The 27128-nt window shown below is 39.8% G+C and overlaps 11 protein-coding genes across 11 annotated transcripts; 6 read left to right on the top strand and 5 right to left on the bottom strand.

Annotated features, from left to right (window-relative positions):
* The first annotated feature begins 112 nt into the window (after positions 1-112).
* Positions 113-772, top strand: LOC122617819. The gene is made up of 2 exons (XM_043793808.1): positions 113-565; positions 629-772. Exons 1-2 carry the CDS (start codon positions 340-342, stop codon positions 706-708), a joined length of 306 nt encoding a protein of 101 aa, XP_043649743.1. The 5' UTR covers positions 113-339; the 3' UTR covers positions 709-772.
* Positions 773-1961: 1189 nt separating this feature from the next.
* LOC122617950 lies at positions 1962-2386 on the bottom strand. The gene is made up of 3 exons (XM_043794018.1): positions 2344-2386; positions 2080-2289; positions 1962-2023 (listed from the first exon to the last, which is right to left on the bottom strand). Exons 1-3 carry the CDS (start codon positions 2366-2368, stop codon positions 1962-1964), a joined length of 297 nt encoding a protein of 98 aa, XP_043649953.1. The 5' UTR covers positions 2369-2386.
* Positions 2387-2710: 324 nt separating this feature from the next.
* LOC122617841 lies at positions 2711-3354 on the top strand. The gene is made up of 2 exons (XM_043793854.1): positions 2711-2960; positions 3290-3354. The coding sequence occupies exons 1-2, from the start codon at positions 2729-2731 to the stop codon at positions 3352-3354; spliced, it is 297 nt and encodes a 98-aa protein (XP_043649789.1). The 5' UTR covers positions 2711-2728.
* A 779-nt stretch (positions 3355-4133) lies between these two features.
* On the top strand, positions 4134-5451 carry LOC122616784 (basic proline-rich protein). The gene is made up of 2 exons (XM_043792342.1): positions 4134-4161; positions 4214-5451. Exons 1-2 carry the CDS (start codon positions 4134-4136, stop codon positions 5449-5451), a joined length of 1266 nt encoding a protein of 421 aa, XP_043648277.1.
* Positions 5452-7350: 1899 nt separating this feature from the next.
* Positions 7351-7795, bottom strand: LOC122616779. The gene is made up of 3 exons (XM_043792338.1): positions 7762-7795; positions 7488-7688; positions 7351-7418 (listed from the first exon to the last, which is right to left on the bottom strand). The coding sequence occupies exons 1-3, from the start codon at positions 7793-7795 to the stop codon at positions 7351-7353; spliced, it is 303 nt and encodes a 100-aa protein (XP_043648273.1).
* A 385-nt stretch (positions 7796-8180) lies between these two features.
* On the top strand, positions 8181-8824 carry LOC122617800 (salivary glue protein Sgs-3). Its single transcript, XM_043793787.1, has 3 exons — positions 8181-8217; positions 8277-8477; positions 8538-8824. The coding sequence occupies exons 1-3, from the start codon at positions 8193-8195 to the stop codon at positions 8822-8824; spliced, it is 513 nt and encodes a 170-aa protein (XP_043649722.1). The 5' UTR covers positions 8181-8192.
* A 180-nt stretch (positions 8825-9004) lies between these two features.
* LOC122618030 lies at positions 9005-9431 on the bottom strand. The gene is made up of 2 exons (XM_043794150.1): positions 9368-9431; positions 9005-9315 (listed from the first exon to the last, which is right to left on the bottom strand). Exons 1-2 carry the CDS (start codon positions 9429-9431, stop codon positions 9005-9007), a joined length of 375 nt encoding a protein of 124 aa, XP_043650085.1.
* A 421-nt stretch (positions 9432-9852) lies between these two features.
* On the bottom strand, positions 9853-10312 carry LOC122617851. Its single transcript, XM_043793869.1, has 3 exons — positions 10270-10312; positions 9996-10196; positions 9853-9939 (listed from the first exon to the last, which is right to left on the bottom strand). Exons 1-3 carry the CDS (start codon positions 10292-10294, stop codon positions 9881-9883), a joined length of 285 nt encoding a protein of 94 aa, XP_043649804.1. The 5' UTR covers positions 10295-10312; the 3' UTR covers positions 9853-9880.
* A 319-nt stretch (positions 10313-10631) lies between these two features.
* Positions 10632-11082, top strand: LOC122616777. The gene is made up of 3 exons (XM_043792336.1): positions 10632-10698; positions 10754-10954; positions 11015-11082. Exons 1-3 carry the CDS (start codon positions 10662-10664, stop codon positions 11080-11082), a joined length of 306 nt encoding a protein of 101 aa, XP_043648271.1. The 5' UTR covers positions 10632-10661.
* Positions 11083-11169: 87 nt separating this feature from the next.
* LOC122616770 (uncharacterized histidine-rich protein DDB_G0274557) lies at positions 11170-11807 on the bottom strand. The gene is made up of 3 exons (XM_043792326.1): positions 11759-11807; positions 11457-11699; positions 11170-11390 (listed from the first exon to the last, which is right to left on the bottom strand). The coding sequence occupies exons 1-3, from the start codon at positions 11805-11807 to the stop codon at positions 11170-11172; spliced, it is 513 nt and encodes a 170-aa protein (XP_043648261.1).
* A 1067-nt stretch (positions 11808-12874) lies between these two features.
* On the top strand, positions 12875-13445 carry LOC122616769. The gene is made up of 2 exons (XM_043792325.1): positions 12875-13316; positions 13384-13445. Exons 1-2 carry the CDS (start codon positions 12875-12877, stop codon positions 13443-13445), a joined length of 504 nt encoding a protein of 167 aa, XP_043648260.1.
* The last annotated feature ends 13683 nt before the right edge of the window (positions 13446-27128 follow it).

The raw sequence follows: 27128 nt of genomic DNA, 5'->3' as shown, positions 1-27128 counted from the left end.
AGTTGGAAAAACAAATAAAAAATGAAAACAATAAAAAAATCCTATGGCTGATTTGAGGGCGTTAGTGGGCGTGGCAAAAAACTTAAGGCATACCGATAGAAATTGACTAGATAAACAAACAAAATAAACAAAATTTAAAAAACCTTGCTTCTCCCTGTTACATACTTTTCAACTAGTCTAGTATACCTTTTTACCCTACAAGTTTTGGCTATACTAAATTCATTATGTTCGATAAATTGGGGACATTGAAGACCTCGCTTCCTTGTTGGCTATCGTATATAAAGCCCCATTCTGAACTCGATGTTATGACAGTGCAAATCACCACAAAGTCATCTGAAGATGAAGTTGACTCTTTGTTTCCTGCTGATCCTGGGCTGTGTGGTAGTCCATGGCCAATCGCCTGACTGCAAGGAGATAAAGGATATTTGCTCTAAGTGCATCCGAACACTTAATGATCCCTATAACAAGGTGGAATTTATAAATAAAGGATGCAGAAACAGGGTTCGAGGCAGCTATGTATGGACGGATCAGAACCTTTGCGAACTTCAAGCGATAGCTTGTTCCGGTAGGCCAATATATTTTTCTTAGCTTTATACAGTTTCTTAAGTTTTTAATTGGTGTTTTTCAGCTCCGAATAGGGCAATGAATTGTGTTGTTATCGCCGAGCTAGCCAAAATGCGCAAAGTGACTCCAAGACCTCCAGGATAACAAATGTACTAAAGGACTTGGCCAATTAGGACCAAATATGCATATGATGGACACGCACTTTGGGAACTGGATTATATTTATTTGTTTCTCATATTCTTAGAGCAAATATACTGATTTTCAATAAAATGCATTTATCGAAAATTCTACGTTTTACCATATTTCTACTACCATTTACAACATTTTTAAGGAGGAAACAAAAAAAATTGAAAAGAGAGGCGAGGTAATAAATAAAATAAGGGCCCTAAACCTGCAGAAATGATTACTAAAAATGTGATTTAAGCTGGTTTGCGTTATAAATTAAAATTCACTTTTAGGAATCTTTTAAGTCAATATCTTTCAAGTTAAAGTTAAAAGTGAAATCGATACGAGCAATTTATATGTAAGCATATTATTGTGAATCTCCAATTCTGGCCAGATATTTATAGCACATAATAAGCACTTGAGTAACAGCTGTGGATTAATTATAAACAGCGATATTTCGACCAGATAACGTTCCTTTTCCGGTTACAATAAATACAGATTTTTGAAGGTCTGGTAAGTGTGAGATTCGTTTCCTTGTTGCTCATATTATATAAAGCACGTCTGCAAAGAGACTCTATTTAGATGCAATGATCTCAGCAACGATTAAGTCAAGTTCTTTTTGGATCCATTTTCTTCTGTGTTATTTTGTCGTCAATGGACTATCACCTGACTGCCAGGAAATTGAAAAACACTGTTCACAATGTCTTCTTAAGCTAAACGATAGCTACAACAAGTTGGAGGTCGTTAACAATGGATGCAGGCAGAAGTTGCAAGACGTTTACATTTGGGAGGATCAGGATCTCTGCGATATGCTGGTAATCGCTTGTGAACGTATGTATATACACATATGTAGGCGTTCTTTAGCATTATGTCATTATTTTCTTTTTCAGTAAATGGTGTTAGGAAAAAGGATTGTCTGACAATGGCCGATGTTACCAAAATGCGAAGAGTGAAGAGTGAACTTTAAGCCCAGAAGAAGTTTACATTGTGTTATTATAGGCATAAGCATGTCTGAAATATTATGATATTCTCAGCAGTAAATGTTTAACTTTTTGTAACTACTAAACTAGTAAACTAGATAGATATATTAGATAATTATATAATATTAGTGGAAATATTCTTAAAGTTTAAGCAAGCCCCAAAAATATTATAAATAAATGACTTCATTTGCTCTCACTGTTCTGCTGACAACACATTTATTGAATCTCACAAGAGTAGAATATTGAAATTTCTTAAGACCGCAGGCTATCGGCAACATTTTTGCAGGATACATTGTCGCAACGTACCATAGTTACTGAGAAGGAAAAATCTTAATGAAATATCCGATAAAACAAATATAAGCTTGCTTACATATACATGAGGCTTTCACCAGTTCACAACGGGTAAGTATCCTCCAGTTTCGATCATGTCGTCCGCAGTATGAATTAAATAGATCCACCGTATCATCCCTGATTCCCACGGTTGGCTGCTCACGAACACAGTCGGCGAATAAACGATCGCAAAATTGGCGACCGGAGGGATCCTGAGCAAGGACCTGGGTCATTAGTATGCAGCAGAAAGCTAAAGGAGTAAAGTTTAATAATCGAAGTATTCTCTTTTTAAAAACTAGCTTACCCAACAAAAGCACAAGTTTCGACATTGCAGAAGTTCTTGAGGTGGACTTGATCACTACTCTGACTATTTCGAAGTGTAGCCCCTGTATTTATACCCTAAACATTGCTCAAGGAAGAATACGTTTCCAATTGTCTGCTAACAGGTGTAAAAGGGCTTTATCCCTTTTCTTAAACTTACAAATACAATAGGTCAAACTAGCTGTGCATCTGTAGCGCAAAATTAGCTGCTTTATTATCTCCCACAAAAAATATAGGTAATTTAAAGAACAGATGTGGTCCTATCTGGAACAGAACGCTTCCTTGTTTCCAACTTATATAAAGCTGAGCTTTCTCAATGTAAGCCAGAAGGAAAACTCCAGTTGATTTACTGTCACGTAAGCCTTAAAATGCAATCGACATGTATTATCTGCCTCATCTTGATCCTCGGCTCCGTGCTTATTAATGGACAAACTCCTGACTGCCGCAAGCTAAGAGACACTTGCAATCCTTGCATCCGAAGACTCAATAATCCCATCAACAATGTGGAGTTCATGAACGATGGATGCCGCGAGAAAGTCCGTGGTAGCTACGTCTGGAAGAATCAGACTCGCTGCGATCTTCAAGTCATCGCTTGTGGAGGTAAGTTAATATAACCCCTTGAAATAAGACTAGCTGCTTTTAAAAACTAGTTCCATACAAGCTTCTGAAAACAATTACTGCAAAGCAATTAAAAATTCTTCAACAAAAGGTAATTTAAGTTACTAACGTGGTTTCTTGGATTTAAAGTTAACAAATGCAGTAATAGATTTTATAACCATAGTGTTAATTTATCCAACGAACAATAACTAATATAAGATATACAAGGGAAACTAATTAAATTTTATTTTTGTGCATTTCATAACTGTCTGTTTCGGACATCAATGTATAAAAGTGCCTAACCATATTATTGACTTTTCCGGCGTTTGCAGCTCACAAGAGGAAACTGGATTGCCTGGTAATAGCAGAGCTTGCTGGGATGCCAAGGCGAACTTAGAGGAATGCCCACCAGCATTATAGTTACCCCAACGGAGCACAGCTAAAATATTAAAAGTGATTTTGTCCAAATAAATGCATATGTGAAGAGATTTGTGTTGGTTACTCTAGCTTGTCTGTGCGGCCAATAAAGCGATATGTTCTTGTTGCAGTCGCGGTCTTGGCCTTCAATTTTCCTGGGCCCTCAGCTCTCAGTCTCAGCCCTTCCAGGAATCAACAGTCGCCCGACCCCGAGAGCATCTTCCACGTACGGGGCATTATCGTAAAGACGGGTCCAGACCAGCATCGCGATGAGCTGAGCCAGGCACGCACATCGTGCACATCGTCATGCTTGTCTTGCACTTGATGCATCCTCGTCATCTCGTCTGGCAGTTCTTCAAAACTCCTCCTCCCCCGCCCCTCCTTCGCTTTCCAAAACATAATTTTTCAACGAAATGTTTTTGATTTTCTTGATGCCATAAAAAATGGGAATTTATTACTTGGCTGTCTGAGATTGCAGCCAATGCTTTTGGTCCAAGCGCTAGACGGGAGTTCATCCGAAGATCTGAACTTGACGAAAATTTTCCACGCTACTCGTGCAAACCGATGGCGCTTATAAATAAGTTGCCTATTTGCATGTCCCAAAATGTGCAGCGACCCGAGTTTAAGTCTATAATTACATTCTTTCTGCAGCTATTTACACAATTGCCAAGTCAACTGGCCCAGTCTGAATGGTATATAAGTTCTTTATGGAGGTATGGATGCACACAGTTTCCGAAAACTTCCTAAAGGGGTTTCACCATGAAACTAACTGTGGTCTGCTTAGTGGGTAAGTCACATTAGAAAATGGATAAATATCTTAGCTACAATGATCCTTTTAGTGAGCTTCTTCCTGCTCCAATATGTCGAACACAGTGATGCCTGCTTGGAGGTAATTGAGAAAGCTTTGGGTCTCGAGCCGTGCAATGAAGGCGGTCACAACAAGGGTCATAAGGAGCCTCGTAGGGGTGGTGCACGACTAGGACCAGGACCTGTGAGAAACACTAGGAGGCACAAGGTAGTTACTAGGAGATGTGAGAATCCTAGACCAGAACAGCACCATACCAGACGCTGGAAGAATCACCCAAGAACACGGAAGCCTAGGAAGACTCGTCCACCTTGTGAAGAACACACTACTCGAAGGAACAATCCACCTTGTACTTGTACAGAAACCACTAAAAAACCTAATCCACCTAGTACTCAGAAGACTCGTCCACCTTGCGGTTGTACAGAAAGCACCACTCGAAAACCCAATCCACCTAGTACTCAAAAGACTCGTCCACCTTGCGGTTGTACGGAAAGCACCACTCGAAAACCCAATCCACCTAGTACCCAGAAGACTCGTCCACCTTGCGGTTGTACAGAAAGCACCACTCGAAAGCCGAATCCACCTAGTACTCAAAAGACTCGTCCACCTTGCGGTTGTACAGAAAGCACCACTCGAAAGCCGAATCCACCTAGTACCCAGAAGACTCGTCCACCTTGCGGTTGTACAGAAAGCACCACTCGAAAACCTAATCCACCTAGTACTCGTCCTCCTCCAGTGACAACAGCTTCGACCACCACCCGAAAGCCATGTGGATGTGGTGAAAATCACCCACCTGGATGGAATCCTGGCGGTCCTATAATCCCAATAGTCTCAACGACCACCACCCGAAAGCCGTGTGGATGTGGTGAAAATCACCCACCTGGATGGAATCCTGGCGGTCCTATAATCCCAATCGTCTCAACGACCACCACCCGAAAGCCATGTGGATGTGGATCGCCAGAACCTTCAGGCTGGAATCCCGGCGGTCCGATTAGGACACCACCTCCAACTCCTCGAAAGCCCTGCGGATGTGCATCGTGGAATCCACCAGGTTGGAATCTCGACGGTCCTTGGATACCCACATATTCCGGATCTTTCGGTCCCGGACCGATCATTCCGAACAATGGAGAAAAGGGATTTGATCCAGATTGCCCGCAAGGCTGGAGTGCCGACGGTCCTACAATACCCGTTCCCGAAATTCCCGGAAATTTTGGACCCGGACCTGTCATTACCGCCAGTGAAAACTCATGTGGATGTGGCTGCTCCGCTTGAACGCATCCAAAAATCAATGTTGATGGAACACGAAAACTGACAACACGATTTATTAACCATTTATAATTTTTACCTAATTGTTGACCATTGAATTATATTGTTTTTCACCAAAACAGACCGAACTATTGCTAGAAATTACTTATTGTGCGTTGTGCGATGGGTGCCAAGGTCAGTGTGACTTAGGAAGAATTTAGCCGTATGTTGATTTAATGGAACTTAGCAAAGCATATACCCTCAATATGCTTTTAATATAAACTGTGTGAATGCATTTGTGTCCGTGTGAAGTGCTTTTTAAATACTTGTAGCGGTTTAAGCTTTTACCCTTACCAGCCAACGGACAACCTGCCCCGACCCCAAAACTCCCACCCGACACCCACTTCAGTTCACGTCATGAACATGATTATGTACTTTATGAATGTGCAGGGAAGCGATTGGGATTGGAGTGCTTAACAGTGAACGAACTGGGAGTTCTCTTAAAAAGAGAGATTGCTTATTAAACTTACATAAATTATCTAATTTAATATGATATAATTGATTGTTTGACGTATTGGGCTTTGATCCATAAGTTTCAAAAGATCAAATCGTATATCTTACCAAAGTATTTTATTTGTTACTTTTACTTCTCCAATATAAAGTCCATAATTACACAAAACTATAAAATATATGAGATTTTTCAATTTAAAAGATTTTAAATTAAAAATTAATATAGCAATTCGGTTCGCGGTTCTGATAACAAATAGACCCAATACCAAATACAAAGTTAGGGCATGGATGGTGATGATTTTCCACTCAGCCTGTGCCAACTGCTTATATAATATTTGAAAATTGAAAATCTTTTTGGCGCTGCACTTGAAAAATGCTTAGACCAGGCCATGATGATGAACTTTATAAAACTCTTGACCACATTTGCCGCACCCGTCGCCCCGCCACTCCCCCCTCCCATTCTGAAACGTCTTTCCATTCCTTTCCTTTGCTTTCCTCTCGGTTCCCTTCCACTTTGGGCATGTCTGACCAGCTGACGTCCGAAAAAGTGGTTAGAGAAGGGGTCCGAATGGATCGAGGCTGGGGATTTGGGAATGGGAATGGGGATGGAGATGGGAATGGGGATGGGGTATATGGAATGCATTGCACTTGACTTTAGCGCCACTTGTAAGTGTAAATTTTATTTGAGCCAGCGAAGTAGGTACACATGTAGACACTCACATTCAACAGCCATGCCCTTTGTCAAGAGAGCTCCACATCCAAAGTGCCTGGCCAGCGATATTGGCGTTCGCACTTGGTCGTACTTGGTCGTACTTGGTCTTCATTTTGGACTTGGTCTTGGATTTGGTTTCGGTTTCGTAGTCGCTTTTTTTGGACCGGAGTTTGGCGTCGTGTCGTTGACAGCTAAGTGCTGATAATCGCTTTGGAATTGAATCTGAGCTGAGCAAGTACGTTTACAGGCAGACCAAGTTAAAATTCAAAAATGCAACAGTGGAAAGATGCAAGAGTTTTGGTCAATGGCCGTCGGACAAAAGGCGTCACTTGTTTTGCCTCAGTCTGTCTCATTTTTTGGGTGGGCGTTTGGGTTTTTGTGTTTGGGTTGCGGCTTATTCAAGAGTCCGGATAGGGAACTACTACGGTTTGTTTGGCTGGTTACTGTGGCTTTAATTTGGTGAACTGAATTTACGGCTTCATGAAACGAATAGACCCTTAAATGAATTTTTAAAGTCAAAAAATCAGGACTTAAAGTCGTAAAAAAACGTGAAAAGGTTCTGCTCGTGATAAATGAAAGAGATAAGTGGAAGAGCCCATACATTCCCATCTTACAGTTCTAGCACATGAGTTGAGGTGTAAAGAATTCAAGTTGGTACTTCAATGCCCTCTGCTGTTTTTATTATAAATCAATAAAGATACATTTTATTCATTAACACGTTCCATCCGAGCAAGTTCAGCAATATCATTACAATTCATGCGTCGATCAGATCCTGAAGCCAAAATAAGGATAAGGATTAACATTTATGTATATAGTACTGCTTTAACTAGCTAAAACTTACCCAAGCAGTTCAGCCTGGTGAGCTCACAACGCCCCACATTCCTCCAACGCCAGGTGTTCCGAGTCTTAACTCTGCACTCATTATTGAGGGTGGGCAGGGTACGATCGACTACATTATTCAAAGTTCCCACGCAGCGTTCACACCTCCGGGTCAATTCATCGCAGTTCCGATTTTGTCCAGCCACCAACGCCAGGAATAGGACTACAAGCCAGTTGAATTTAAACTTAATTATTTTGGAACATTACTGCATATGTAGTTTCAAGTCCCAGCTTACCAGAAAATACAGTCAAAACAGCTTTAAGATGCATAATTTTAGTTTTAAAACCTATGGCTGCTGACGGAAACTTATCAGCTAGGTAACTACCGAAGACTTTGACAGAACCTGACTTTATATAAACACCATAACCCATGCGTAAGCAAGTACCAAACCAATAACATCTGCCCACAACAAAAGGTGAGAGTTAAAAATATGAAACAAAAGCTTTACAAAATTGTCACAAGGCCTATTCAAACCCTTCATAAAAACTGGGCCATCTTTTGAGCGCATTGAAGGGCATTAAGACAATAACTTCCTGGTTTAAATAAAGGGCTTAATGCATCAAGCCACGTGGTTCTTTCCCAAAGGCTGGCAAGCACTTTATAAAAGCCCAAGACCGAAGCACACTTATCACTGAAGTCAAACAAGGTGTCAGTGGCAATACCAACATGTCGAAAATTACTCTCTTTCTTGGTAAGGATGTAGGCCGCTTTACTATAAATATTTATTAATCCTTTTAATACCCATTTTAGCTGTTATTTGCCTTTGCGCGGCTGTTCAGGCTCAAAGTGACATTTGCCGTAAAGAAAATGAAACTTGCCGACGAAATGAACGGAGGTTGGGAGTTCAAAATGAAGTTTCGACCATATTTAATAATCAGTGCCGCCGCCAGCCAGGAGTTAGAAACTGGCGCAATGTTTCTCGTTGCGAATTGTCGCTGGCCACTTGTCGATGTAAGTTCAGTTCTACATAAATAGTAATAACCATCTCTTATATAAAAGTATGATTAACAGTGACAATCGAGCGTTGTGCTGCAATAAACTGCGAAAATGTGAGAACCAGCATTGATGGTGGGGTCACCGGTCGCCCTCCCACTCCAAGGACTACCCCGCGGATCCCTGACACCCGACGACCTCGAACTACTCGTAGGACTCCAACTACTCGTCGTGTCACCACACGGCGTACTACTCGTCGAACGCCAGCTACTAGATCTTCTCGTAGAACTACACGTGGTCGGACCACAACTACTACTCGTAGATCATCTCGTAGAACTACGACTCGTCGACCAACTGAAGAATGAAACCGAGAACCAAGTCGCTCAGAATAATATCCTGCAAAATGTATCCTACTGAAAAAATATAACAACTTTAATGCTCTAAAAAACATTACTATCAATATTTATAAAACAGTTTTTACTTTATGTATAAAAATAGACGAAGACTTTTTTATAATTCATAGCTCTTACTTAGAAGTTAATATCTTAGGGCACGGAAACTATTGAGCTATTATCGGCTTTATTAAATTCATCAGGGGTTTCTTTCGTGCCTATTGTGCTTAATTCTGTAAGAGCTTCGCTACTCTTGTCTTCTATCTTTTTTGCGGCAGTATCCAGTATCGATGTGGCATTTTTGTTTAAATTTTGAGGGTTTTTCAGTCCAATAATGTTCATTATATTCCTCGAGCTTTCCCTGCAGTCTTCGTTCATCAACGAGTAAAAGAGTATTCCAGCTAAGAAAACTCCAAGTATTATGCCGAGAAAAAGACAACCGATAGATTTTCGGGCGGGTATTCCTTTAAATCAAATATTTATTAATATTTAATATTATTTATAATAAGCACTCACCTTCTTTTGTGAGGGCTCTGCTTGCCAATTTCCTATTCAATTTTGACGAGCTTATTGGGATCATTTTTGGACAAGGTATCTTTGTCGAATAAATTAAAAACGTGTTGAGCTCATTCTTTTCGTTTCAAAATTTCACGACTCTGAAACAATTGAGTAAACATAAATTTAAGATGCATTAAAAATTGAGCAGACAGAAGTGCGCACGAGGTAATTTAACCCGTTTGAGCTTCGCCTTTATTATTTATATAAATGAAATGACTTTTTCGATTGCCAAAGAAAATTCCCTTAAAATATAAATTTATATTTTTACTTGAAATATCTAATATATTGTTATATATGAAATAAATTTAACTTGAAATATCTTTTATATATATGTAGATTATTTTTCCATGAGTTTTATTTATATCCCCAAAACATTTTAAACATGTGAGTAGAGAGCATTGAAGTATTTATTTATTTGCAGAATTAAAGTTTTTGTTTTATATGTCTTTCGAAACGGGTCTCGGTATTTTATTAAGCAAGGACTCGCCGGACATTCTCGCAGGACAGGACATCACATCGTTCAAGGGTCACTGCGCAATGGGAGTATTTAGAAAATATATAAAAATATACATTTAAATATACTTACATATGCAATTGGCTTTTGCGAGCTCGCATCGGGAGATTTCGCGCCAATTTCTATGGGATCGCCGACAGTTCTCGTTGAAAATATTCGAAATATCGTTGTTTCTTCCGTTTCTCAAGACCCTTGACTCGCATCTGGAGACAATTCGCCTACAAATATCTCTATCGCTTTGTGCCTGAACAATGACGAAAAGGCAAATAAAAGCTAAAGGAAAGGATAATATAAATATTTGTTAATATAAGTTGTTGGAATCAGAAATGGCATTGCAGATCCTTACCAACAAACAGAGAAATCTTCGACATCGTGACGTTCGTACTAAAAATCGTTTATGTTCTGTGTTGAGTGAGCCTAAACTTTTGCTTTTATAAGGTGCATCCCGCTTTAAAGGAAAATACCCGGCTCTTAATTTTGTATACCTTTTTAGATGACATTCAGGAAGCAAAATAAAAGGCATATTCAACTTAACAATAAGTTGTTCTACTTTGAATACATTTCCTAAAACGTTTCCACCCTTTACTAAAGGCTTTTATTTCTGATTTAAATACCTGCCATGTTTTAAAACATCTGGCATTTCTGATTTATATTGTTTGTGGTAAATATATAAAGTCAAGTTGGATCGAAAACTTCTGTAGTGTGCCACTGTTTCCCATCGTGAGAGTTTAAGCTAAAATGATGCGCCCGAAAACAGTGTTTACCGTCTTTTTTGGTAAGTTGGAAATATTTATTATATTACGTTCATAACTTCCACATTGGACTCTTAGTCATTTGCCTGACGCTGGTTGCTGGCCAAGAACGGGACTGTGACGAATTGGCAAAGCGATGCGAATCCTGTGTGAGGCGTCTAGATAATGCAATCGATCGCGATTTACCCCACTTCAATAGGGAGTGCAGACAAAGGACCGAATTAACTTGGCGCTGGCGGAACGTAGGACGCTGTGAGCTCAGCAAGCTCAACTGCTTGGGTAAGTTTTGCCAAATACCTATTGGAACTTGTATCTTTAATAAATATTTTCATGCTCTAGGCTGGGAGTTACCCATGAACTGTGAAGACATTGCTAGGAGGGCTGGAATGGAACGCAGACGTATTTAATGAGCATACACCCACCAAATGAAATGATTAAAACAACTAAAGAGAGCATTGAAGTAAAAAACTAAGTTATTTTATTTGCCATACAATTCAAATTTCTTCGTGCCGCCTATGCAACGCATAACGCACTATTCGATCTTCAACTTCATGTTCAACGTGTGGATCATGTTCAACGTGTGGATCATGTTCAACGTGTGGATCATGTTCAACGTGTGGATCATGTTCAACGTGTGGATCATGTTCAACGTGATGATCATGATAATCATGGTGATCATGATGACCATGGTGATCGTAATCTGTGTCTGAGTGTCCTGGATGGTTAGACAAACGTAGAACATAGAAAATTCGCTGCACTTTCGTTTTATCATTCATACTACCTTCAAAACCATCCATTCCAGTGGTTAAATGATCATCGTGAGGTTCATCATAATGATCAGTTGATAATTGCACTTGGGGATCTGGGTGGATGGTACTGTCGTGGTGTTCATTGTGATAATCATACGACATTGTCATCTCATTATCACTGTCAGCCACATCCACATCAGGCCGTGTTAGGTGATCATCTAGGTGTGCTTCTGTATTGGCGTAGCCTGCATATTCAAGGTCTGGTTGTCCAAAGTCTATGCATTTGTAATGAATTGAATACTCAAAATAATTTGCAGAAACTTACTTAACTTACCCACTAGCAGTAGAACGCAAAATAAATTAAAATGAATATAACATCCCATGTTCTCCTTGTATCTCTGATACGGATAATACTGATGGATGACATTAAAAAATTCATTGCAATTCCCATTCCGAGCTTTATTTAAACAGCATGTTTAATATGTATGGTGTTTACCTGGATCAATTTAACTTACCAAAAGGTATATCCATGGGATCAAAGCTTTTGGCTGTCTCAGGGCCAGTTGTCAATCTAAAGAAATTAAAATAATATGCTTTTTGAAGTTATTCGGTTGTTCAATAAAAACTAGGGAAGTCTGAATGTTAAAATAAAATGTTTAAATATCTTTGTAGCGAGATATAAAACCTCTTATATCTTTGTTGCTTCATTTCTGTTATATACTCAGCAATGCCCGTACCCATAATTGAAGTATTTGAACAAATTATTATTATACATATCCATTAAGGGACTTTAAGTGGTTCTAGCCAGTGGACAGTAGATGCTCTTTGAAGAATTTCAGAAAGCTTCTGGCCATTCTCCGCAACGGAGCTTCACCTCGGTCCCAGGGAGAATCCACCACGACTGATCAGCTTTGGCTAAAACTCTCACTGGTAAACAAAACTCGGTCGAGACCCGCGAGAGGAGACGGCCAAAACGGGCCTGTCTGGCTCAAAAAATAAAAACAATTAAACAAAATCTGGCAGGCAGGCGTTAATACGCGTACAATATTGTTTAAACAAGAGACGAGATTCCGTCGTTGTCACTGTAGCTCGATCTATCTGCTTAAACACATAATGTGATAACGAAGATTGCGCGTATGGGCCTGAAACAATCTTTCCAAACTGCGGTTCAGTCGCCAGCTGTTGTCGCCGTTTTTCGCACACAAAATACTGAATCCAAAAGCCAAAACCGAAACTGAAACCAAAGGAATAAAATAAATAATATATGCGCAGACTAAACGTTGAACGGGCGTTCTACTAGTTCAGTTTGCTGGCGAGTTACCAAAGAAACGGTCGCGTTTGGCGGCTTCAGTTCATACGTTCTCGTGCCAAATTTAAGTTAATAATAAACTGGTGGAGCGATTGGCTGATTGATTGATTGATGGACTTATTGAGCGAGTGAGCTGCAATCATGGCTAATTACACAGTGGTGCGTTTGACCAAAGTTCAACCATATCTGCATACGGTGGGCAGTAGTTTTGCAGCTTTGGCCAATGCCGATAGCTATTATGCGCCGACCTTGGAGGCCGAGTTACTGGATTTCCATGCAAATGGCACTGCAACCCATGCCAATTTAACGGCGGAGAGCGTCCTGGTCCTCATCGGCGACGAGAACTACAGCTATCGATCCACCTCGACCATAGTCCTGATGGTCTCCGCCTGGATCCTGCTCATCCTGGGCTTTGTCTTCTGCTGCTGCGCCGAGTGCTGCGGTGTCAGCGTGTGGCGCGGCCGAAAGTCGCGGTCCAGCATCGATATCGATGGCCTTAATCAGGTAGAACAAGGTGGAAATGGAAGTGGGAGTGGAAGTGGGATTGGGAGTGGTAGTGCCTCCGCCCACGATGCAGCTGCAGGTGAGTGCTCCAAGTTCGCTCTATCATGGAAAGCTTTTGTTTTGGGGGCTCGTTTGCATACTTTTAGGCTGCCGTCGAATATTGATTGGCCTGGGGAGACTGGCCAAGTTCACCCTTGTCTGTGGATAACTAAAGTCATATTTCACGAGTATCCCATAAATGGCTACAATAAACGAGCGGCCGCAGGGATATCCAGGATCAAGCAAGTGTGCGATGTACCCTGCGATTCAGTTTGGCACAAAACCTCAAGAATAAATATAAAATTTAAAGTAAACACAATAAACTTGCTTACCAATTTGGAATAGATGGCCAAAATTACCATTAAGCTTCTTAGACAACAAATCGAAACAAGTGTGTAGGTACTTTCCTAAGAGGCTGATTTAGCATTGTTTGTTTTTAAATTAGTGAAAAATGTTCTGCTTCTTGCGCGGATCCTTCACAGGCTTATATCCTGATCCCACAAAAATTCATTGGCCCACAACTGAACTGCAGAGTATAAAACTGCATGCGAATGGCCTGTCAATGCGCTTTGCTGCCATTGCTGAACTACTTTTCGAAACAACACGAAGGGGCTTCTGTGGGCTTGGGAGTTGCTCTGCGGAACTGCCTGCCTCATCGATATCATAAAATATTTAGCTATTTCTCTTATTTCGCTTCGCTCCGTTTTTGGCAAATTTGGCATGCGTTTTGGCTGAAAATTGGCTTTTGGCCAAGTTAACGAAACGTTCAGAGAAATGAATGCTTCTACACAAACACTCGCACACAAATATGCCATACGAGCATACACATACACAGAGGAAAACGGTAGCCAGTTTACAAAATAAGTTGGTTCTTGTTTTACGAAATTGTGTGGTTCAGTTTAAAACAATAAAAATACATAGTTTGCGAAAGAAATGCTGGCCAATCTACTTTTTAAACTGTACTTAATACATATAATTTTGCGTGCAGTATAATTACGAAGAATTCTTTTAACAAAGACAATCATTTTTCTATTTAGGTTCATATGGAGTTATAATTTTCGGAATCAGTGCGATAAACGTAATTATTTTTCTCAGTGCTCGGGCAGTAGAATTTCGTCGGATAATTTGGTTGCATATGCTGCGCTCAATGCAGCTTCGTTTGCATCGTTGGCAATTAGCATTGTCTCGAAGATATTGCGTTTCATTAGAGCGATATGTGTTTGAGAGTGTTTGTTTGCGCCTGAATGTGCGTATGCGTGTGCGTGTGCATGTGTGTGTGAGCCCAAGTGCACAGCAGTCAATGGGTCATTTCGATAACGGCAAAATTTGTTGCAAAATTTGTTTGGCATTTAAGCCAAAACTGGGATTTGTGTATTGTGTGGCTGTGAGAAGCTTAAGTTGTTGCATTTCTGCCATGGTCTCTGTCGATTTTTGGTGTGCTCTTGTGTCCTGGCATTTCAACCTAACAACTGATACCACAGCTGAGCCATTTGTGAGTAAGCACAGATGATAGGTTCGGAGTGCACATAAACAGGACTCTGTTACGCCCATTTGGGTGTGCAAAATTGTGTCTAACTAAAGCGATGAAACAGGAATTTTGGCATGGTTTTTTGGGAACTATGCATTTGAATGACCCAGCAAGAGGTTTTCATTGGATATAATAAAATCAAAGAAATAATAACATTTTCTGAGCATCTTGCGAGATAGTCGTTTATTTTTAGCTGTGCAGAAGCATTAGTAGTTTCAATTTATCAACTCTCTTATCACCCAGTTAGATAAATGGCAGATCAATAATCCCACAACTAACCTAGATAACTTATTTCTTTGCACCTACCACATGGCGCATGGTGGGGCACATTCAATTTATACGCTCGAGCGCATTTGGCCCATTTCGATAACAAAATAGGATGGCAGAATAGCATCTTAGTATGTCAGTGCAATAAATTCCTCCACTTTCGTTTCGAACTGTGGCCACAAAACGTGCCTGGGTTCCATAGACCTCCCCGACCAATAGTTGCCTAGTTAATGCCGCTGTTCTCTACTCCACTTTTGCCCCACACGGGCAACTTAAAGTTGAAAGCCATAAAAATTGCGCCAAGTCACAAATGTTTTATGAAACTTTTTATTTTTTTCATTTTATTTAGCCTGACGCTCATTTCGCTGCACAAGTTTTAATAAAAAACTTCAGCCTCTTGTGCGAACCAACTGCAGTCGATGCCGCTGCTCCTCGACTTTTCTGTTCAGGAATTCATAACCGCATTTCTCTGCCGGGGAAAATCGGAGGGGGAGAGTCGGAAAACCAGGAGGCGCAGTTGTACATACCAATTGCTTATGTATCGACAATACGGGGCTGTGAGTGCAGACCCCCACTTTTCCACCCAAACCCCCAACCACCCAACCACCCACTGGGGTCCCAGCTGATGCGGCAAAAGCCCCGGCGTATAATAAGTTTTTGTGTCTTCCATCGAGGAGGAGCGCCTGCCAAGTTGCTCGCCTCGAGTTGAATCTATAATTCAGTTTCGCCAGCTATTTTCTTTTGTCTTCGGTGCGTAGACCACTTTAAATTTCCTTAGCCAATTCGCCAGGAAAATGCCGGGGAACATTCCAAGATAAACCCTTTGTATCGAAGAAGAGTTGTTGTCCCGTTTTAATATTTTGAAATATTTTAAAAGGTTTTCTTTACGTTAAACGATGATTTCAAACTTAAATAAACTATCAATAGATTGGAGGTAAAATCGTATGAATATAAAATTCCATTTCTGCTTTGAATGTTATAAAGGTTATTAAATGTTATAAAAGAATACTTCGAAACTACACGATTTTCTACTTCGCGCAACGCACCCAACGTAATAAGGGAACATTTTATTATTTAAGCGAGTAAAAATTGCGTAAAATTCTCTCTCAACTTTATTTCCTGTTTACGCGCTTCATTTGCGGGAATCAAAACACCGCCCACTCAGCTTCAAACCACCCACAGCACCCATAACTCCCACAAACACCCAGTGTCCCGATAATTCGTGTACATCATTTTTTACAGCCCCTCATCAGATGGTGGCTCTGCTTAGTTAGTCTTTCATGGCACTTTGATTGCTCATTTGGCATTTATTTGATGATGCCAGGACCCCTCTGTCTACGGAGTCCTTAAATTATTCATTGTGCGTGTGCGTGGCTCCTGCGTCTCCTCGCTCGCCATCTAAACATCTAAAACATCGTCTCAATCCTGCGATGAGCCTGGCGAATTTTTTAAAATATTCATGTCCCGCCGTTGGCTAGCGAAAAGAGCAAAAAAGAGCAAAAAGCAAAAAGGAAAAATGAAACCATTCAGCAGACAAGTCGCTGAAAACATCCGCGGACGAAGGCGACCAACTAAGAGTGCGTAATTTTTACCGACAGCGCATTGAAAATATCGCCCTCGGCGATAACAGCAGACATCAAGGATTGGGAGTGGGGAAGGATTTCCGCAGGACTCCTTCAGGGATGGGGGCGTCCTACGTGAGCTTGAAACTTGTACTTGGTCAGGAGTCGGCCAGGCGGATTGGATTTGCACCATGTTTCAGTCGGAGGCGCAGCATAAAAAAGCTTTTAGGGTGGATCTTAATCTTACTAAAAAATGTTGTCATAAAAAAATCATTCCACCTTAATTAGTAATGCTGTGGATCAAAAAAGTACAAGGAATATCTTTGGGACGAGCAAAATCAACTTAGGAGAGGTTAAAAATATATGCTTCCTTTAATAGGGTCAACCAATTGAAATTAATTTTGTAAAAAGCTATTTTAAGAAATTCTTTTGCAAAAGATATATAATATTACCTAAAAACTTTTACAAAGTTAATATTTCAGAAAACTATGATAGACGTACTGTATTATTTGGTTCACCCCAGCGACCAGCGCCTATGTTCCCCAGTTGGCCTGTTTTTGCTTTGACATTTCGTCTAATTTGTATTTATTGTGTTGGATTTTCCTCTTCAAATTGCGCACACAATTTACATTTTTTATTGGCGCCGGCTACTTCGAGCATCAATTTCCCCGACTCTGCCAATTTTTCGACATCATTCTGCCATCTATTTTTTTCACACGTTCCATTATTGATTGAACTCGGGCAATGAAAGATGTTCGATGCTTCTATTGAAGGGAGATGGAAATTCGTGCTCGGCACCTGCAATTTGAAATGCAGGTCAATTGCATTTGTTTTATCGAGGGGTGGTCCTGCATTTGAAGCTGTCAATTTGCAATTTGATTAAGTTGAATTTAATTGCTTTTGTTGTATAATTATCGAGTAATTGCAAATTGCATTGGCCTTACTCTAGTGTCACTTATTTTGATAAATAATGCTCAATTTATTTCATAGCAAAGCACTTTTTTAATTCTACCTTTTGGATTTAAATGACTGGGCAGTGTGTGCTAAAGTGGTTAATAAATGAATTCTGAGCTGCATATGGAGTTTAAATGAATTAATGGATTAATTATAGTGTCAGTGGGAAAAGCAATGCCAAAGAAAGGTCCGTCATTGGAGTAACATTAATCAATTAAATAGGTTAAATCAGACAAACAGCGCAATCGTATGAATCAACCGATTTAATTATTTAACCAATATTTGGCAACAGCTCCTTAATTGGCATTTAATGCTCCTTCTGCTTTAGCCGTAAATCTTGCACCCATTCAACCGTTTCAATTGCCCACTTAGCAGCCTTTCAACACAAATTACCATAATTCGAGCTCTTTCTGCATTCTCTTTTTGAAAAGGCTCACACACACTTAACCTTTAATTAAGATACTCGAAAGTTTTCAATATTAAGCTCAATTGTATGCAGTGGCGCCGCATTGTCGGCTCCCTTGCACCATGGTGCACGTTCCCATTTTCCGCTTTTCCACAGGTTCTACGACACAGGAGAAAACAAGGTGATCTAAGTCGTTGGAAAATGGAAAATCCCAAGCAGAGAATTTCATTTGCGAAACTTTCAATGAATATGCAACAAATATATAATGCGATTCCTACTTCACTAATTTTTATATAGTGCTCGGTAATTCTTAAGAATACTTCTTCACCCTGAGATGTTAAGATACAATATGGTATTATGATGTACGGATTCTTTACTTAATAAATAATTATAAAAATATAATGCGTTAAAAAAGTTACCGGCAGTTGTTAAAATGTCTAGAACTTACAGAAACTCTGTTTTAAATGTATACATATATGCTTTCTTTAACAGGATGGCATTTGCCTAATGGTCTTGTTTAGAAGTAATAGTTTTCTAGCGAAAATATTTTAATTAGCCAATACTTGCCATAAAAAGATGGTTAATTGAACTAATACTGATTACACGGACTATTTTCCCCAGTGTCCCGGCCCTCTTAAGCCCATTACCATCCGACTTTCCCGACTCCCATCATCCGGTTCCCCATCGCACGCTCACATGTCAAGTCGTTGCAATTTTCCATAACGAAATTAACGCCATGCCAGGCGGCGCTGCAAAGTATGCAACGTAAATTTTTGCGCCGAACCAATAAAAATAATTGAGGCAAAAGCGCCACATGTGATGGGTTAAGGGGGCTCGGGGGCTTGGGGGCTCAGGGGTATTGAAAATGCAGGGGGTCCTTGCTCCAATGGCGATTTTGCTTTTATTGCCTGACTGCCTGATGACGGCAACTCCTCTTTTCACAGCCCTTTTCAATCCGTCCCGCTGACACTGCACTGAAATCAATTGCTGAACTCTTTTATGAATGAATAAATACTTGAAATATGTTTTCTTTATAATGTCATAAAATTGATGACAACAAAATAAACCTTGTACCGCCAAAACTTAATAAAATCCAATTATTTAGGTCAATGTTATCGGTTTTCATAGTCTTAGAACTGACTTTACTCACATTCTAGGTTCATGAATTATACAATTATTACTATTTGCTCATATTAATCAACTCAAGACCGCTTAAAGACGGTAAGCGTGAAAAAATCGATTTAATTCAAAAATTGAGAATATAAAATATAGAAAGTAAGCATTATTCTCAGTGCATCCGTGCGACGTTGACGCTGGCGCCTTCGCTTGGCTTTTAAGTGCTCAGTCTTTGTTGTGGCTCGCCTTTGTTGTTGCAGCTTTGGTTGTTGTTATTGGCGGTACTTACACTCTTTTCCTCTTTTTTATGCCGCTGTCATCGCTCGGTTTGCACTTGCATTTATTCTTGTTTTCATTTCCGTTGCGCTTATCACATTATTGCAAGCTCATTGCCGCGGCTTCCTTCTGACGCACACGCACACACACACAACACGGATACTCTTAAGCTCGCACACAGATACACACGCACACAAGCAGAGCCCCTTGATGGCAGTCAAGCTGTCTTGAATTCTCTTTGGCAAAAGGTACTTGTGTGCGTGAGTAGGAAAAATATTAATGCGTTACGGGTATTAATGCTATGTTAACAATGGAGGTGAAGCCAAAGATAAATGATAAGTTATATTTGTATGTTTAAAAGGTATTTAAATATAATTAAAAACTTGACTGACAAAATCTATTACTTTAATGGTCATAATTGGTCAAAAGTATCATACAAAATACGTAAAAAGTACCTCTTAAAAGATTTAGCTATTTTTATACAAGCCACAGTTTTTAATCTCTACGCTTTTCTATTCACTGTAACTTACTATTAGATATTTGCGTATTAAAATGTACATGAAAATGGAGAGCATCGAGTTATTGACATTTTCTAACCTTTTCTACCCCTTGTCAATGTCCAGGAAAGAAGAAAGTCGGGAAATTAAACACAAAAATGTCAAATCCTAACTTCCCAGCAGTTCAAACCCTCTTTAACTACGGCACTTCCCCGTTTCCTGCGCTCTGGGTCCCTAGATTCACACAATTTTGCATAGACATTAATAAATAATTTGGAACGTGTGAATGATTTTCATATAAATCGCCGCCAAGAAGGAGGAGGTTCCGGCAAGAAGAAAGGCAGGCGATGCTCTGGCCTCCATGTGTGTGTAACGTTTGTCTACTCTTGCAGCTCATGTAATATTCATGATTATTTGAAATTTGCGCTTCGTTATCCTTTATCCCGTATCCCTTTTTATGTTTGGGCGAGGCAGACGACAATCATATGTTAACGCGGCGCCTTATCCTTCTTCGTCGCCTGCACAGATATACCCATGTATGTAGGTATATACCTATACGTACTTAAGGGATGGAGACGTGGGGCTGGGGGAGGTCCTTGCATATCAACTGAGCGTAATCGGGTTTTCATGCTTTGCTGCCACGCAGGACACACTGGGGAATTCCTCCAATGCCATTGATAGCAACTCAACGCGACTCTGGTCCGTCAATATCCCCTGGCAAACTGTTGCGTCGCCCATCCTCGCCTGCCAAGCGATTTTTTCCTTGCCACACGTTTGTCGCTGCACTCGGAAAAATATCTGCTTTAATTTGAAAGAATTAAACTTAAACGTAAGGTTCGTAAGATTCTTTGATTCAAATATTAATTCGATTGAAAAGGAAATATACGATGTAGAACATAGTTACATGGAAAACTAATAATAATCATCTCATTTAAAACCTATTTGTTTTCGCCAAGTGCACCAATACACCCATACCCTTTAAGCTAGTCCCGTGTCTGTGTGCCACTTCCGTTTCGCCGCTTATCAGCTTCGTCCTTCGTTATTGTTGTGGCTCCCTGGGTGCACTTTTTGCTGCAACTTTATATGCAATGCCGATGCCGCCAAAAGCTAGCAAACGCGATTCCTTCCTTTCCGGTCGCCGCCCATATTCCCGCCCACAAATGTCAATGGCTTTGTGCTGAAACTTGCTTGATGCCGCTGGAAGTGGGCGTGGCCAGCCGCCCACCGCCACAACCTGGTTGCATTGCGATAACAGACAACTCGAAACTCCAGCACCACCGCACTCGTAGTTTGTTGACAAACTGAGAAACAATTATGATTGATTGTGTGTCCAGGAGACCAGGGAAGAAACGCCAGGAAGCCACTGGAAACTGGCTGGATGGCTGGCTGGCTGGCTGGCTGGCTGACAGGGAAGCAAACTATTCAAAAGTAATTTTTGAGATCGCCCAGGTAGATAGTGCTGAAGGATTCCCGGACACACAGGAATCTATTGCAAACAAGGTGATGAAAACTTTGAGTTTCGAACTACATGGCAGCGTTAAAGTTTCAAAAACTTAAAGGTATATTGAAGAACGTCCAAAAATATACATACTGTCGTACTGTATCTAGAATTCTTATAATTTTATGAGTATTGAGTACTTGAAATCGAGAATTTTCCTAAAAGGTGCATCTTAAAACAGTAAGTATTCAAATTTTTCCCATTTGTTTTAACTTTAAAAAGAATGCTACGAATTCATTGACGACAAAAAGATAGAACAATTGAACATTTTAAATACAATTTCGTCTACTTCGGAATGAAACCTCACACCTTTTAAAATTTTTTTTTAGGTGGGTTGGAAACCACCTTATTTCAACTGGAACTTCCTCTATACCATCCCCTACGTCTTTCTTGTGGATATTCCTCAATTAAATAGGATAAAGAATGAGCCAGTGTGTCGCCCCCTGACATTAAGACGATTTGTTCAATATTTGGCCTAATGAGTATTTAAATTTATTCAACAAGGAGCGGAAGCGATCAAAAACGCCTCATTAGCTTGCTGCTGGTCAGTTTCAGATCCAGTCTTCGGTTCTTTTCGTCCAATAAAAAACGAAATAGATTTTCCTGCTTTGTTGACAAACAGCTCGTAAATTACACGCTCGTTTTTCAGACATTTTATGAACAGAACCGGGCCAAAATCGACCTTTCAAGCCGGCTACTGTGTGTGAGTCGAGTGCATTGGCCACGGTTCTGGTCGTTTGTTCTGCAACGGAAGTTCGAATGGAGGCAGGGGCGTAAAAAGATTGTTGTATGGCATAGTACTTGCCTGGTGACAATCCCAATACAAAGCAAAAAAAAAGAAAAAAATGATTACAGAAACCGCTTGCATAACTCCATGAGGAATTCCTGGGCCAATTTCCGTTCTCACAGTGGCATTGGGCATTGGCCCAAAGGTAAACAAATCAATAAGCCGAGAGAAGCGCGAACGATTGCATCCTTATCATCGCATATGTCGTCCTTGTACCTGTCGGAGGTGCAAAGCCGAAAAGGATACAGCCTGCTGTCAGCCTAACCATTTCCGTTTAGCAAGCCAAACAATAACAATGAGATTTTTCCTCGCTGCGGCTGTCGCTCCGGAGATAAAAGAGGAAAAGAGGCCGCGACCGGAAAAGCGCATTTAACGCGATTTGATGGTTTACAAATTGGCTTAAAGGAACCGGAGAACCGGGGAAACTGGGTAGCCGGGACATCGGGGTGCCGGGAACATCGGGAGATGCCTCACAAAGAGGAGCGTTCGAACAACTGACGGCATTTGTTGGAAGGGTCGGAGGGTCTGGGGTTCTGAGGTTGAGAATGAGGCTTGTTGTGTTTGGATAAAAGATTGTTGCGATAGGGTTGCCAATGAGGGATCTGAGGGAGACAAGGTGCTTCGGTGCTGGAGTCGAGTGCGTTGGGAAGAGATGGTTTATCACGAGGACGAGGGTTTTTCCGTTTGGAGATTACGGGAATATGCAAAAGGGCTGCTCATCTTTTACTGTATATTTAATTGGATTTTTCGTGGATCCTAAACGCACCGATTATTAGAATAATAATGCTTACTGCGTACAGAAAATATATAGGAAACAGAATTTTAACAATAGCATAGGGTTCTAATATTCATATAACTGCAGTGCTGTTGGCACTTAAATTCAAACGTTTTTGCTTACAATGAATATGCCAGCTTAAAAGCTGTTTAAAAGCCATCGAGCTGCGCCTTCTCCGTAATTATCTTGGCCCATCCGCGTTACCTAACTATTTCATAATTCAGAAGCAGTATCTTTCTATGCGGTCAGTGCTCGTTCAAAGACCCCGGTTACTCAGAAGTCTATAATTAAGTGCATTACAGGCGGCGGCCACCGTGCCGCGCACTTCCTTTGTTTGCTCACCTTTTCCCGCCAAGTGGAGCCAAGTGAAGCGAGTAAGCGGGTAAAGCGCAAATAACGCTGACTATTTGCCAAGTACGAGTATATTCAACTTGGCTGGAATGTTCGCATCGCATCGGATCGGATCGGATCGGATCGGGGCTGATATAGGAAATGCCCGGGGTTAATAACATTCCACTCCAGAGTTACTTAATTGATGGCTTAATCAGCACATCAGCATGACTGTGAACTTTCAGCGGCAATCTCTCCGAACGCCATCAAATTCCAAAGGTGATGAATTTATGATTTTAATATAAGAACTTTTATCTAGATCTTATCACCAGACCCAGTGGCGTCACCTTTTGTCTGTTGGCCTCATTTGCTTTTAATTAAACGAAGCTATTCGCGGCCGTGTGACGAAATCATGCGGCTAATTGTAGTGCAAAAATACCAAAACAGGTTGACTTACCTACTTAAAACAACATGCAGTTTCGAGCTCATCACGTGAGCTGCGTCACTTGATTATTCTGCCCGGCGCATGCGCAACCGGTTCACATCTTTTCACTTCTGCCTGCCGGCGTCTGGCACGCAAAAGATTAAAAACGTAAACATCTCAATGATATATATTAATGTACCAATGTAAATATTAATAATACACGTCGGTCGGAGGCTGGATTTTGTAGTATTTCTGTTTTGTTGTATCTAGTTGATCAGTTGTGGTGAGTTTGACCTAATTTGGGGAGTTCCCTGTCCTAAGGAGTTTCCTGAGGGGTCTAATTAGATCGGAAGTTAGCGAGCACCACAACCCTTAGTGGTGGCTGGATCTCGTAGTATTTCCGACTTTCTGTATCTAATTAGTAATTTGTGGTGAGTTTGTCCTAATTTGGGGAGTTTCCTGTCCCAATGGGTCTAATTAGATCGGAAGCTAGCGAGCACCACAACCCTTATTGGACCAATTTGGGTTAAAAACCATGATAGGGATTTGATAATGCGGTGGTGAATTCGATTTTAAACTATGAGTGATTCAAAATTTATTCACTTACGTCATCAAACAATATTTTCAAAAATTAAAATATATATATAAAATTTTTAAATGGTATTTAAAAGTATTTTGTATAATTTTAAAATATATTATATGATTCAGTTTTATTAATTTATAAAATAAATGGAAAAATCTTGTTCGAATCGGTAAAAACAATTACTTTTTTTACTATAAAGAGTTAAGAAATAAGGCTAATAATAAATTCCCTTATTGCTTCGCCTCTATATAATAACCCCTGTAATGGAATCAGAATTTGTGTTATATTGTTAGATAAAAGACATTAATTAATTTGTATTTAAAACGCTCTCTAAACAATTTCATCCGTAAAAAGTAGTTATTTTAGCCCACAAAGTTGTATTGCCAAGCTATACATCCGAATAAAAAAATAATTATAGCTAACGAAGCTTTATTGCCAAGCTTATGCAAGAAGAGCATGCAAAATACCAGATCGAACCAAATCGAACCAAAACCTACAGAAAACATATCGCCCGCGTGAAAACACATGCTTTGTTTTGCCAAAAAGGAAAAAGCATTTAGCACATGTTTAATGTAGAGCGTAAATAGTAATCTGACGAGTGAGCAAGCTGACAAGATGATTGGTGGCCACTCGAGATAAGGAATCGCCGCGATACACATTGCAACCGGCTACTCCAAATAAATCATGTGTACTCAGATACTTTAGATTAATGTTAGGGGGAAATGGCCGGGAGAAATGCCCACAAGACACCTGGAAGCAAATGTAAACATTGGAAACAAATATCATTTATACGACTTTAAAACAATAACTCAATCAGCCATTGTCCACATCGCCATTCAGGCCTCTTAACCCAATTAATTCCATTCAATGTAGCTTTTTGCTGCTAAAGAGCAAAATGAGGTCAATATAATGCACTCAATTGCTGGTGGATTCGCCAGCGCCATTTATTTGCAAATACATGTTCCGTAATCTATCAATTGGAAAGCCCGTGACAAAGGCTCTTGAAAAGCGATTAAGAGCACCCCCTTGAGTGCAAACAGGGTAGCTGCTTTAAGTGCCAGTATCAATAAAATAATTCGAAATTGATAAAGCTCTAATCATGCGTCACTAAGCCTGTGCAGAATGCTAATTGCAATTGATGCTCATAAATAGTGCAACACCACACAGAAAAGTCAATATTAGCAAATGGAAAATTCATAATCAGGCAGTCGATCGAATCAATTTGTGATTTACAAATAGTTAACCGCAAACACAGGAAAAATTACTTCCACTAAGCACACAGACAAAACAACTTCTGAAATTGGAATTATGCAATTGCATTAAAGCACAACATAATTGAAATTTCTCTACATTTCCAACCGACATACATAGTGTAGGCGGCAAAGTGCAGCAGCCGCAAAATTCCAAATAATGTAATGAAACGAAATAATTAAATGCAAATTTTAATAAACACCAAAAAGATAATAAAACATACACTGCGACAGCCGAGCAGCCAAATAACAAATACTACCGAAGCACTAATGAAATACTCGCTGTGAAATTGTCCATGAAATGCTCACGTTTCGGCAGCATAAGTCCAATGCATAAATTTAAATGTAAATGATATGCAATAAACATGAAATATGCATGGCCGGATTAGAAGCACAATTTCTGATAGTCTCCGGCAAAAGTGCAACTAGAAATAAACCAAAGCTGAACGCATTAAAGCCAGGCTGGCAGATATTTACGAGTATATATATCTGGTAAATAGTAAGCAGTCGGAGCTTGAGATAAAGAAGAAATATATTTAGTATTTATATTGCATATAAACTCAAATAGACTGTGTGAATAGGAACTCTTATTACTGATTAGAAAGAGAGGGATCGTAAATTATCGCAATTTAATAAAATTCAAATAAGCACGATTGCTTTCACTACAATAGGTAATAGGTAGGCTGTAATTCTTTGTAAGTATATAGACGGAATATATTAAGCAACAAATATACAATAAATTGTGAGAAATGAATGGCTAAGGAAAACGACAACTTTACAATTAAATTATTTAATCATAATTGTTGTAAATCATAAATACAAATTACATACGATATCAATCAAAACTCAAGAAGTTCGAAACCAAAGATCATAAAGATCTATATTATTAAGTGGTGTTATATTTTAAAATAAAATTTAGCCGGAACCACAAGCTAATCAAAACAAAACGTCACTCACAAATAAATCAAAGAAAATTGTACAATCGAGCAAACTCAATTGCTGCAATCGGCTCGTGGTGATTACTGATTAGCTAGTTTCAGTTCTCTCGGCAAACTCACTGCGCGTAAAAAAATATGAATTTAATTTCCATTTTATTATTCAATGTAGAAATAGTGAATGTTTGTTCATTTAGAATAAATATTTCAAAAAAAATTATTGAGATATATAAAAGATGAAGAAAAGCAATGCATAATTAATAGATGTATATCATTTAAATGATTTATAATAATAAGGAAGTGATTAGACATTACATATACGCTGATAAATGTATGAAATATATGTATTATTTAGTTTATAAAATAACTAGTTTTCAGCTGTAATAATTCTCTAAGTGTCATTTTCGTCTCCGGGACCGTTGATCGCGTTGTCTCACTTGATTTGAATATTTTCCGCGTCTTCGCGTCAGAAGCAGTTTCGGCCAGACATAGCTCAATCCCAATCCCAATCTCAATCCGTATCTGTATCTGAATCTCAGCATCTGCCGAGGTTCCGTCATTCAGTCAATCTGTCAGTTTGTCACATGCTCAGTAAGTCATTCATTCGGTTTGTTTGCCAAGAGCCGCTGGCTTTTTCAACGATATTTTGCGGTCGCAGTCGACG

Source organism: Drosophila teissieri, chromosome 3L, assembly GCF_016746235.2.
Source record: "Drosophila teissieri strain GT53w chromosome 3L, Prin_Dtei_1.1, whole genome shotgun sequence".
Classification (NCBI taxonomy): domain Eukaryota; kingdom Metazoa; phylum Arthropoda; class Insecta; order Diptera; family Drosophilidae; genus Drosophila; species Drosophila teissieri.
Note: the sequence above shows the minus strand (reverse complement) of the source record. Positions and strands in the feature narration are given on the sequence as shown.